At 48.8% G+C, this 11,120-nt stretch overlaps 1 protein-coding gene across 1 annotated transcript; it reads left to right on the top strand.

The window, feature by feature from the left end:
* The first annotated feature begins 684 nt into the window (after nt 1-684).
* On the top strand, nt 685-9,961 carry Chst4 (carbohydrate sulfotransferase 4). The gene is made up of 2 exons (XM_057754043.1): nt 685-778; nt 8,051-9,961. Exon 2 carries the CDS (start codon nt 8,069-8,071, stop codon nt 9,224-9,226), a length of 1,158 nt encoding a protein of 385 aa, XP_057610026.1. The 5' UTR covers nt 685-778; nt 8,051-8,068; the 3' UTR covers nt 9,227-9,961.
* Nucleotides 9,962-11,120: the final 1,159 nt, after the last annotated feature.

The following is an 11,120-nucleotide window of genomic DNA, read 5'->3' as shown; positions in this document are numbered from 1 at the left end:
CTTATTTGTACTGATAGTCCAGTCAGCACTCAGCTTCTCTACTCTGGAAGTTTCCGTTCTCCCATCTGTATCTACTGTTTTAGACTGCTGACAATCAGATAAAGCAGCCCAGAGTGAGTATGTGACTTGCCACGGACAAGCCGCCAATCTGAAGCTATATCTTTCAATAGCTTTTTTTTTTTTTTTTTTTTTGGTAGTAAAAGAGAATTCTTCACCCTTTAATCAAACTAAACACTGGTAAATCTGTAGTCCCTAACCTAGAACATATCTGTTGCCTCTGCTGTGGAGGTGAAGATGTTGGATATGACATAGGAGCTGAGAAATGTTACCTCCCTAGGGTGGAATGGAGAAACAGGTGTGATGCAGAGAAAATAATCTTTATACGGCCTCCTTAGAGATAAGAGTAAAAGACGGGAGAAGGGGGGGGCATGGGGGAGGACAGGAGGCGGGGAGTGAGGCTTACAAACTCTTATTGGCTTTCTACTGCCTGTCTGGCAGCACCCTACCACCCCCATCTTCTGGCGCTCCCCGGACCTCTTCTCCTCCTGTGATACCTTATAAAGGGACCTGGCCTTTCTGGCTGCCTTAAGAAAGAGGACATTCCGGGGTCATCTCTCACCCTCCTTAGCTTAGTCCACCTGGAGTGCCGCTCCTCACTGCCCTCCACCTCTCCTCTGCCCTCCACCCCTCCTCTGCCCTCCACGCCTCATCTCTCCACCCTCAAGATAATCAAGCTGCTCAAGCCCAAGCTTTTTGAGAGCCGGAGTCTTTCTGGAAGGTGGGTTGTCGGTTCAGCACAAGAGGTGGGGAAGCAAAATGCCAGGAGGAGGAGGAAGCCGTGGGGGAGTTTCTGAGTCAGAGAAGGAACGGTGCTCTGCCCAGCAGGCAGTAAAGCCGCTCAGTCCACTGGGGAAGCCCAAGCCATTAACAAGGTAAGAAGAGAGTTCCTCAGCTACCATGTAGGGCAGGCATTATCCCAAGGCTGCAGGATCCAGGTATCAGATAGCATCTGACATCTAAGCTGAGGATTCTGAACCCTACAGGAAGAGGGTTAGGAGGATGGGGGGAGGAGTGAATCAGACTCTGAATCACCAAGGGAATCTTCTAGAAAAAGAAACACAAGCTGCTTACCAGAAGCCCTACCCAACCAGCTCTGAAAAGTGGGAAGAACTGTTGTGATGTAGCCCGAGTGATTCTGACCTCCAGGCCTGTTTCCCTCCTGCTCGCTGCTGCATAGGAGATAGGAGACGGGAGCTGCAGGTTTGGTCTGGCTTGCAGAGTGGATTGTGGTCATTAATTAGATCAAATGAACAGAGCTATTGCACCCAGACAGTCAAGCAAGCAAGCGTCAGTTGTTCGTTTTGAAAACTAGGGAAGTGGGGCCCGTGGGATGACTCCGGGGATGTTCTTAGTTCCATTCCGGAGACCACCTGACAGAAGGTGGGTCAGTTTCCACACCTATCCTCTGACCGCCACACACTACATACATACAATGTGAATTTTAAAAAAAATAGGGATGTGGCCAGCCAGCCAGTCCTGTTTTGAATACCCAATTGTGTCTAGTGGGATTGTATTTATAATTGCACCCTTGAGGCTTCTGGAAGTCCAGAAGTGAACTGTAGGTGTGAAATTGAATGGCATTTGTAGGACCAGCTTATCAACTGAGGTGCAGGAGACCTCTGCCTCAAATGGCCTTGGATAAATCTGTTTCACTGGGGCTGAATAATTCTACAAATATAAAATAAAAATACCTGGCCCCACATTCCTTGAGGCAGCAAGAGCTCAATCAGAACCACAGATACTGGTTCACTCAGACTTCACGGACAGGTGTTTCCCGCTCCGTGTGCCCAGCCCTGTCCGTGGACACTCAAGACAGCATTGGTGAGGACCCGGGCCCCACCCTTCTAGCATTGAGACTGCTTGAGTTTGTTCTTTGGAGTGTGGTAGCTAAGCGTGTCATCCCGGCACTTAGGGGGCAGAAGCAGGAGGATTGAGGTGAGTTTGGGGCCAGCTTTGGATGCGGCGTGAGACACTGTCTTAAACAAGTTTGGTTTGTGGTCACTTTTATCTGGGAGCTTAACCCTAAGAGTTTCCCAGGTCTCTTGGCTGTTTATGATGAGGCCAGTGTCCCCAGCCCACCTATGTTCTTTCTGTTTGTGCAAAGCCCTTGCCTGCTGTTTCTAATTTCTGCTTTTAGGGACATCATTCCATGAGAGAATCTAAAGCTCAAATCTTCAGAATGCTAGCCTCTTAGATTGACATCTAGGTGGCTTGTTTAGTTGATTTTGGTCAGGACTTCCCATTTTGCTTCGAAAAGCTTGCTCCTGATTGACTGGGGAGGATCTGTAGTTCCGGCTCCTGTAGTGAGGATGCTGGAGGAAGCCCCTAACTCCGGTGCCTTCCCCCCACCCGCACCTCTAATAATGGTTCTCAAGACACAAACGTTCTGATGACTTTCCTTTTCATTCTCGAGTGATGTGAGGCACCCATCACTGAGACATTTAGTGCACACCTGCAATCTGAGCCCGCAAGAGGTGGCGGTGGGAGGGTCGGAAGTTCAAGACCGTTCTCAGCTATATGACCAGTTCGGAGGGCAGCCTGAGGCACATGAAACCCTGTCTCAAACCAAGCTCAAAGGGCTTTCTGCTTTTTAGCAATGTGACTCTTCCTTGTTCCCCAACTATCTTTATTGATCCAGGGAATGTAAGGAGTCTGAATCGGTTGTGGAAGTGTTCCACACCATGAGCAAGCTAAGACATGGTTTAGCTTCACCTCAATGGGAAGTCTGCAGCTATACCCTGTGTAGAGGCTGGGAAGCTAATGGACATTTGGGAGGCCTGAGACAGCATTGTTTATGGGAGAAAGGGGCCTGTGGATAGTCTCTTGGAGGAAGAGTGACAGTTCTCTAAATGTCTCCGGGCTCCTCAGCAACAAGACAGCTTGGGCAGATCGGAAAGCTGACTTCGAGGGTAGAAGTGGAAGAATGGAGGAAGGAACAGGAAATTAAAGGACAAGCAGAGGCGGGCTCTGAGCACAAGGCCTGGGAATTTGGGTTTTAGTGTGTACATGTTAGAATCATAGGGATTTTAGAGAGCGACAGATGTGGGCTTTAGAAGGAGGTGTGGTAGCTGAGGGTGGGGAGGGCTGAGAGGCAGTGGGGAAATGCCAATACCTTCCAGCAGAGAATTCCAACAGCAAGAGAGCATGACTCGGGCTGGAACTGGAGTGGGAGTGTGGGAGTGTCTGCTCTCCACGGAGCTCCCTAAAGCACCAGGTACCCAGCGGCTCTCACTTCTGCCACACACAGACTGTCCCCTGCCTCTACTATTGGTTGTTAAGATGAGCTAACTCCGCCTGAGCCGTGACCTAGAGTGCTCTCTAGTGGGGCAGGCAGTCACAACAGGTGCTGTTTAGATCCTGATGACCAGGGACTAGACAAGCCTCACAAGATCTCGCTCTTTCTGGCCAGGGCTTACACAGAGCAGAAACAGAGGGATGGAGAAGCAGCTCCATGATAGAATGGCAGGAACAAGGAGCAGGACCTTCCCCAACACCATCCTGCTGCCCTGCCAAAACAAAGGGAGGCGCGGGGGAAGAAAACACAGAAAGGGCCTGGCTTGGGGCCAGCAGCAGCTGGCACACAAGGAAGGCTCAGAGCCATCAAGTCCTGCAGGGCGGCACTGACCCAGAGCTGGGATGGAAGGAAACCCCTGTTTTCCTAGTTCCAGGGGGTGTTACTTTTGGGTGAAGCAGTCACAGGACCCGCTTGTAAAACTGCAGCCCAGGTTCTGAGTGTCCGCAGGCTGAGTTCTCCTCTCCCCGACACCTAGCTTTGTCCTACCCATTCCCCGTACTCAGACTGTACCTAGGAAATGTTCTAGTCTTGTGGTAGTGGAGAGGGGACAGCTACACTTAAACCACAATCAGCAATGACACAGTTTCCTTTGGACTTCTGTTTTACAAACTGGTCATCCCCTAACCCATGAGGCCCAGAGGGCAAGACAGGAAGTAGCATTCACTAACACTGTCCCCTGTGGTAGCATCGTGGGCATGGAGGGGGTTATATGTACACATGTGAATGCAAGTGAGCAAGACACACTCATGCATGCAGAAGCCAAGCAAGGATGTCAAGTGTCTACCCTTGAGGTAGGACCTCTCACTAGATTTTGGGGCCAGCAAGTCCCAGCCATCCTTTTGTCTCTGTTCTCCCACAACACGGGATACATGCACCCAGATGGCCACAACACGGGATACATGCACCCAGATGGGCACAACACGAGATGCATGTACCCAGATGGCCACAACATGGGATGTATGCACCCACATGACCACACCCAGCTTTTCTTTGGCTGCTAAGGATAAGAACTCAGGTCCCCATGCTTGGGCAGCAAGCTCATTGATCAGCCAGCCTAGCCTGTTTGGCAAGCTCTGAGCCAGTGAGAAGCCCTGGATCAAAAAGAAAGAGGGGGGAGAAAGAAATGAAGGAAGGAATAGAGAGAGGAAGGGAAGGAGGGAGGGGAAAAGAAGGAAGGGGTATGCTATATGAAGAATGAAATGACACCAAAAGTTTCACAGTGGTCCTTACACAAACAGGCACACATATGCATACACACAAAAAATAGAGAAAAAGGCTGACCCTCGATTGATGCTTTAGGTACATCTAGAGGGAAAACATGGCTGGCAATGGGAAAGATGGGAGGGGACGCCACTGCCACACAGACTCTGGTGAGGGTTATGACACGCTTCCAGAATGTCTAAGGGGATTTCCAAGGGAAGCCCGAGAGCTGGCAAAGCATGTCCTACCTCTTGAGGAAGCAAGTTGCAAGCTCCAAGAATCACCTCTGTGGCTGCCTCCTTCTCCTCCCAAACCCACTCTCAATACCTCCCTCCAGGTTCACAGGCAGCATGAAGGCTGCCTGGTAATGACTGTCTAAATTGTGCGTGCATACACACACACACACACACACGTGCACATGCATGCTTTTTGACTCCACATTTCACTTCTGGGGATTTAATCTTACAAGTGTGTAGACAAGAAGCCAGTGACTGAAGCCTTTGAAATAAGGGGAGCTTGGAAACCCAGGAGCCCTTGGTTAGATAAATTGTTGTGTGTCCGTACAGTAGATGGTAGAGAGAAACAAGGAAATGCTTTGTGTTCTGTGTCCCTGTGTCCTTTGTGTTTTATGACACGCTGACAAAAAAACAAAAAAGGAAAAGAAAAAAGCAAAGAGCTGTGGGTCGGGCAGATGCTTTGCTGTGTCTCTTCTTAAGAAGGAAATCATTAAGGGTTTATAAACATCTAAATCTCCTTGTGTGTTTGAACTACAGCTGAACTGACAGAATAACATGAACCCACTGTTGTGCAGCAGAGATAACTAGGCAGGTTTGGAAGTGAGTTTTCACTGTGGACAAGATAAATACCGGCTCTTAGAAACTGGCACAAGGCAACCAAGTCACTAGGAAAGTTCCTCTAGGGGAAGGAGGTGACCTCTTTGAAGATGTGTCATTTACCCCTGCCTATAGAGAGCTCTGAGAATGTCCTAACTTCCCCTACAAACCCAACCGCTTGTAGCAAGATCATCCCCTCTACTTGTCTTCAGCAAGACAGAGACCTGGGTCCTGGTAGGCCAGGATACAGCCAACAAGCGCTCTTCTAGACTTTCCCCGTCCTGCATGGAGTCTTAAGAAAGCCGCGTATTCAGTTCTTACTCTACGGGCTTCATGTTCATGAGAACCAGTCTTTTCAAAACAATTGGAACCATAAAGACCCCATTTGAGTAGACAGGCAGGACATTTGTTTATTATTTTTGTCCTTTGGCAATTTCATATATGCATATAATGTATTTAATGATATTCACCCCCTACTCCTATCCATTCAAATCTAATTAAACTCAATGGGTCCTAAAAAATATTTTTTAAGTTGTGAATGATGACTAGACTGAGAGGGTCAGTGGGTGACAGAGGACAAGAGAGGGTCAGTAGGTGATAGAGGGTAGGAGAGAGTGCTAGGATATGTGAATATCCACACATATCATATATGTGTATAAAATGACATTGTAAGACTCATTACTTTGTGCATTTAAAATACACTAATATAAACATTTAAAAAGCTGGGCTTAGTGCCTTGATCCTATGATTCCAGCACTTAGGAGGCTGAGGCAAAAGAATCAACAGGAGTTTAGGGCTGTCTTGGGCTACATGTAGTAAGATACAGGCCAGCCTATCTCAAAATTACAACAAAAACATAAATCTTTGAAAAGGGAATCTAGTAAGAGTCAGACAAAATAACTTCCTAGAGCTTAGAACACAGACAAATTATCCATTCCCGTCCTAGTTTTGTTTCTGTTGTTGTGACAAAGTATCCTGGGTGGAACAACTTAGGCCTGGAAAGGGTTTGCCTGACTTACAGGTGCAGGGCTACAGAGGTGGGTGCTACCCAGGGACCGGTGCTCGCATTCAGGGCGGATCCTCCGCCTTAACAGTTCAGACAGTTCCCCACAGACATGTCCACAGGCCAACCTGATCTACACAGTTCCTCAGTTAATCTTCTCGGGTTATTTAGGTCCTGGGAGGCTGTAAATGAAAACCTACCCAGCAGAGATGTAAAACCTATCTTAGAGACTGAAATGGAAGTCATTCTAACAGTGCTTAAGTTTTCATTAGCACTCAGGGCCTCGCCTATGTAGGCAGGAGCTCTACCATTGTGTCCCGCATAGCGGGATCCTGGAAACATGATTGGGGTGACATGGGAATGAAGAAATGACATGGAAGAGCTGGGGGTGGGTAGACTGTGCTCACCTTGATGGAGGGCACCTGCAACACAACCCCAAAACTCAGTGGGTTTATTATGTACTACACAAAGGGAAGGGGGTAGCTAGCTTCAGATGGGGGGCTCTATAGGAGAGCAGTCTCCGGCATTCACAGGTGCCTAGCAAGCATCTGTAACTCTAGTGCCCAGGCATCCAGCACCCTCTTCTGGTCTCCAAGGGTATTGTATGCATGTGGATGATAAACCAACACTCATGCACAGACTATCTTTATTCTTTTTAGAAATTGTGTGTGTGTGTGCGTGCGTGTGTGTGTATACATATGCATGTGGGTGTATTTGCACACGTGCACCTGTGGAGGGTAGACGACAACTCGCAGGGGCCAGTTCCCTCCTTCCACAACTTTCATCCTGGGTATCAGACTCAGGTTTATTAGCAGGTACTGTTACCTGCTAAGCCCTCTTGCTGACTTTGGTGCACACTCTCTTTCTCTGCCCCTCTCTCTGCATTGAAATACGTACTTTCCATTATTATATGGTTTTTACTATATTTTGTTAGTTCTTTGAGCATTTCATACATGCATACAATCCTCCCCCAACTTTTCTCAGATTCACTCTCACCTCCTCACCCCTCCCCCACACCCCAAATTTCATGCTCCCCCTTTTTTAAATGCCCCACCAAGTCCGGTTTGTAGAATCAGGACTATAAGGCCATCCACTGGAGCATGGCTGACCTACCAAGCCCCCCACACGAAGGTCTTTTCATATATATGGATCCCCTCCCCCACATTCTTAGTCCCATGGGATGAGGCTAAGTCAGAAGGAACCCGATGCCTCATGGATGTATGGCTCTGCCACGAAGGAGAAAGCTCTAAAGCTAGGCAGTTTGACAGCCTTCATTCTCAGCCTTCAGGAGAATGCAGTGGGAAGGTCCCAGGCTTCATCAGACGCGGCTTTGCCTGCAGGCCACTCTGTCAAGGGTGTAGAAGGTGCAGGGTGTGGCAGTGTCCCTTATATTGAGTGAATGTAGCTGAGTAGGGATGTTCTTGGTAGTTCAGTGGACAAGAAAGACCAGAGGGGGAAGTTTTAAAGACGGTAAAATACAGAACACAACGATCCAGTAAGAACCAAGAAGCCAGAATTACTCTGCAGGGAGATTTGGACAAGGGCTTGCAGGAAGTTTCTGAATTTTTACCTTGCTCCTTGGAGGGGGTCCGAGAGAAGCCAGAAGGTAGATGCCAGCATAGCCTGACTCAGCCCCCTCCCTCTGCTTACCCTTTAAAGGTCTTCTGCTTCCAAAGGATGATACTGCCTAAGAAAGGGAAGCTGCTGCTGTTCCTGGGTTCCCAGATGATAATTGCCGCGCTCTTCTTCCATACGTTCAGACAAACGGGCTTTGTCCAGAACGAAGAAGAGTCCAGGAGGCCCGTGCATGTGCTGGTCCTGTCTTCCTGGCGGTCAGGATCCTCTTTTGTGGGGCAGGTTTTTGGGCAACACCCGGATGTCTTCTACCTGATGGAGCCCGCTTGGCACGTGTGGATGAGTTTCACCAGCAGCACGGCCTGGAAGCTGCACATGGCTGCGCGGGACCTTCTGCGTTCGGTCTTCCTGTGTGACATGAGCGTCTTTGATGCCTACATGAAGCCAGGCCCCCGAAAACAGTCCAGCCTCTTCCAATGGGAGCAAAGCCGGGCCCTGTGCTCGTCACCTGTCTGTGACTTCTTCTCTAGTGACCAGATCAGCTCGCCTGAACCTTGTAAGCGCCTCTGTTCCCAAAAGCCCTTTGATATGGTGGAGAAGGCCTGCGGCTCTCACAGTCACGTGGTACTCAAGGAGGTGCGCTTCTTCAACCTGCAGGCCCTTTACCCACTTCTCACAGACCCTTCCCTCAACCTGCACATCGTACACCTGATCCGAGACCCCCGAGCTGTGTTCCGATCTCGGGAACACACCAGAGGGGACCTCATGATTGATAGTCGCATTGTGCTGGGGGAACATTTGAAAACGATCAAGGAGGAAGATTACCCCTATTATACCATGCAGATCATCTGCAAAAGCCACGTGGACATAATCAAGGCCATCCAAGCCCTGCCTGAGGCTCTACAGCAGCGCTTCCTGCTCCTGAGGTACGAGGACCTGGTTCGGGCACCGCTGAATCAGACCTCCAGGCTATACAAATTTGTGGGGTTGAAATTCTTGCCCCATCTCCAAACCTGGGTTCACAACGTCACCCGTGGCAAAAGTATGAATCAGCCTTCCTTTGCCACTAATGCCAGGAATGCCCTGAACATCTCCCAGGCATGGCGTTGGTCCTTGCCTTATGAAAAGGTTTCTCGGCTTCAAGATGTCTGTAGTGAGGCTATGGATTTGCTGGGCTACCTCCCAGCCAAATCCAAACAAGAGCAAGGGAACCTGTTACTGGATCTTTTGTCTTCTCCGCATACCTTGGGGCAACTCTAGCGAGAAGGCTTAGGAGACCAGTCTCAGCCATCATGAAATGATCCCAAGACTTAACAGTGTCATGAGATGAGCAAGCTGAGCGTTGACTGGGCCTCCACAGGCCCAAGCAGAAGTCTTTGTGTCTATACTGAGATACACACTACATCTGAGCCTAAAGTCAAGAATCTCCTTCTATCTTGGAAATACTCAGGGACCTTGAGCAGCCCCTTCAGCCCACCAGGCAAGACTCCCACCTCTCTTCTCCCCTTGACCTTCCCACCCATGCATACCTCAGAGACTATGGCCTGGAGGCCTACTAGACACACCAAGCAGCATCCTTGGAGCAAGTCCATAAACCTCCTGTCCACAGCTCCCCAACGAGAAGGGGGAAGAACAAAAACCAGGGAAATGGGGCTTTCACCAAAGAACTCCCAGCAACTTCCACCGAGACCCTCAGATTCGAGGCAGCAGGCGCAGGGGTGGTTGCTTACCTGTGAGTCTGCCTATAGCACTGCCAGTTACCACAAACAGGCAGCAAACACCTTGCCCAATAGGACCAGCACTCAAGTTCACGGTGCGATTGGACCGGATGGCATCTCTCTCCAGTGTTTACCAGTGTTTACCTGTAAAACTGTCCTCCAGTCATATGAAAATTATAACCCAAGCTTCTGTTTTGAGTTCCTCTTGTATGCTTTCTGACTACCAGTAGACAATCTTCATTCTCATGGGGCTCTAACAATGGGCATAATCATTTTTGTAGAGGTTTTTTTTTATTGTCTTTTGCTATTGTCTAACACATAAAAAAAATCATCACTATCACTTTTGGATGAATCGAGCCTCTGTTGTCTTAAGAATTGGTGGAAGGTTGCTGCCTTAGCTGCTTGTCTGTTGCTGCAAGAGGACACCACTGCAGAAAGCAACTTCAGGGAGAAGGGGTTTGTTTGGTTTATAATCCCAGTGGGGTACAGTTCATCACGGTGGGTAAGGTATGGTAGCAGGGGTATGAGGCTGGCAGATCATATTTCACCCACACACAGGAAGAAGAGAGAAAGAACAGGAAGTTGGGCCAGGCTGTAAAACCTGAAACCCCACCCCCACTGACACACTTCCTCCAGCAAGGCTCCACCTGGAAATTCTGTAATTTCTCCAAACAGCACCTCCTAGAGACCAAGCGATGAACTACATGAGCCCATGTGGGATATTGTATACTCAAATACAATAGCTGACAACCAGCAACTCAGCCCTTCCCTGTGAAATACGTGTAACAATGTGTGTATCACCCTGGGATCTCTGCACATAATTCTTTGACTCTAATTCCTCAGTCAGAAGACCTAAGTTCTAGCATTTCTCTCTCCTGTTGCTAACAGTCGTTTCCCCTAATAAGGAAAGTTTTTCTTCCAGTCTTTGCAGATGTCCCCAGATCCAGCTGTTCTTTAGGACCACTGTGTACAAATGCACACCACCAGGTGCTTCTTCACGTCTGGTGGATCAGAGCCTCTCAGTGTGGGATTCTGGATGCTCATTGCACCACCACCTTGCTGGCTCTCCAGGCCCTACTGACTTCCCTGGCACAAGGTACCCCCTATGTTAGGAAGCAACAACATTCACCTCCTGGCCCCAAGACATGCTGAACACATGTCTTTACCACTGGGGTAAAAAGAACAAGGGGTGATATCTATAGAAAGTGCTGGAGAGATGGCTCAAAGTATATACTGCTCTTGGAGAGGACCTAAGTTGTGTGACTCACAATCTCCTGTAACTCCAGCTTGAGGGTCTGAATCTCTTTACTGACAGTCTTACAAACATTGCACACACACACACACACACACAAAGAGAGAGGGATCTGGAATTTTATGAGCCTCTGAGCTCTGAATGGTTGGGTTTTTTTTTTTTTTAAATAACGCATTGAGTCCAA

This window comes from Chionomys nivalis, chromosome 21 (assembly GCF_950005125.1).
Source record: "Chionomys nivalis chromosome 21, mChiNiv1.1, whole genome shotgun sequence".
Classification (NCBI taxonomy): domain Eukaryota; kingdom Metazoa; phylum Chordata; class Mammalia; order Rodentia; family Cricetidae; genus Chionomys; species Chionomys nivalis.
This window is presented reverse-complemented; position numbering and strand designations above follow the sequence as displayed.

What these genes read in the sequence shown, in the direction of transcription:
- Chst4 (XM_057754043.1), top strand. Translation starts at nt 8,069, where the DNA reads ATGATACTGCCTAAGAAAGGGAAGCTGCTGCTGTTCCTGGGTTCCCAG.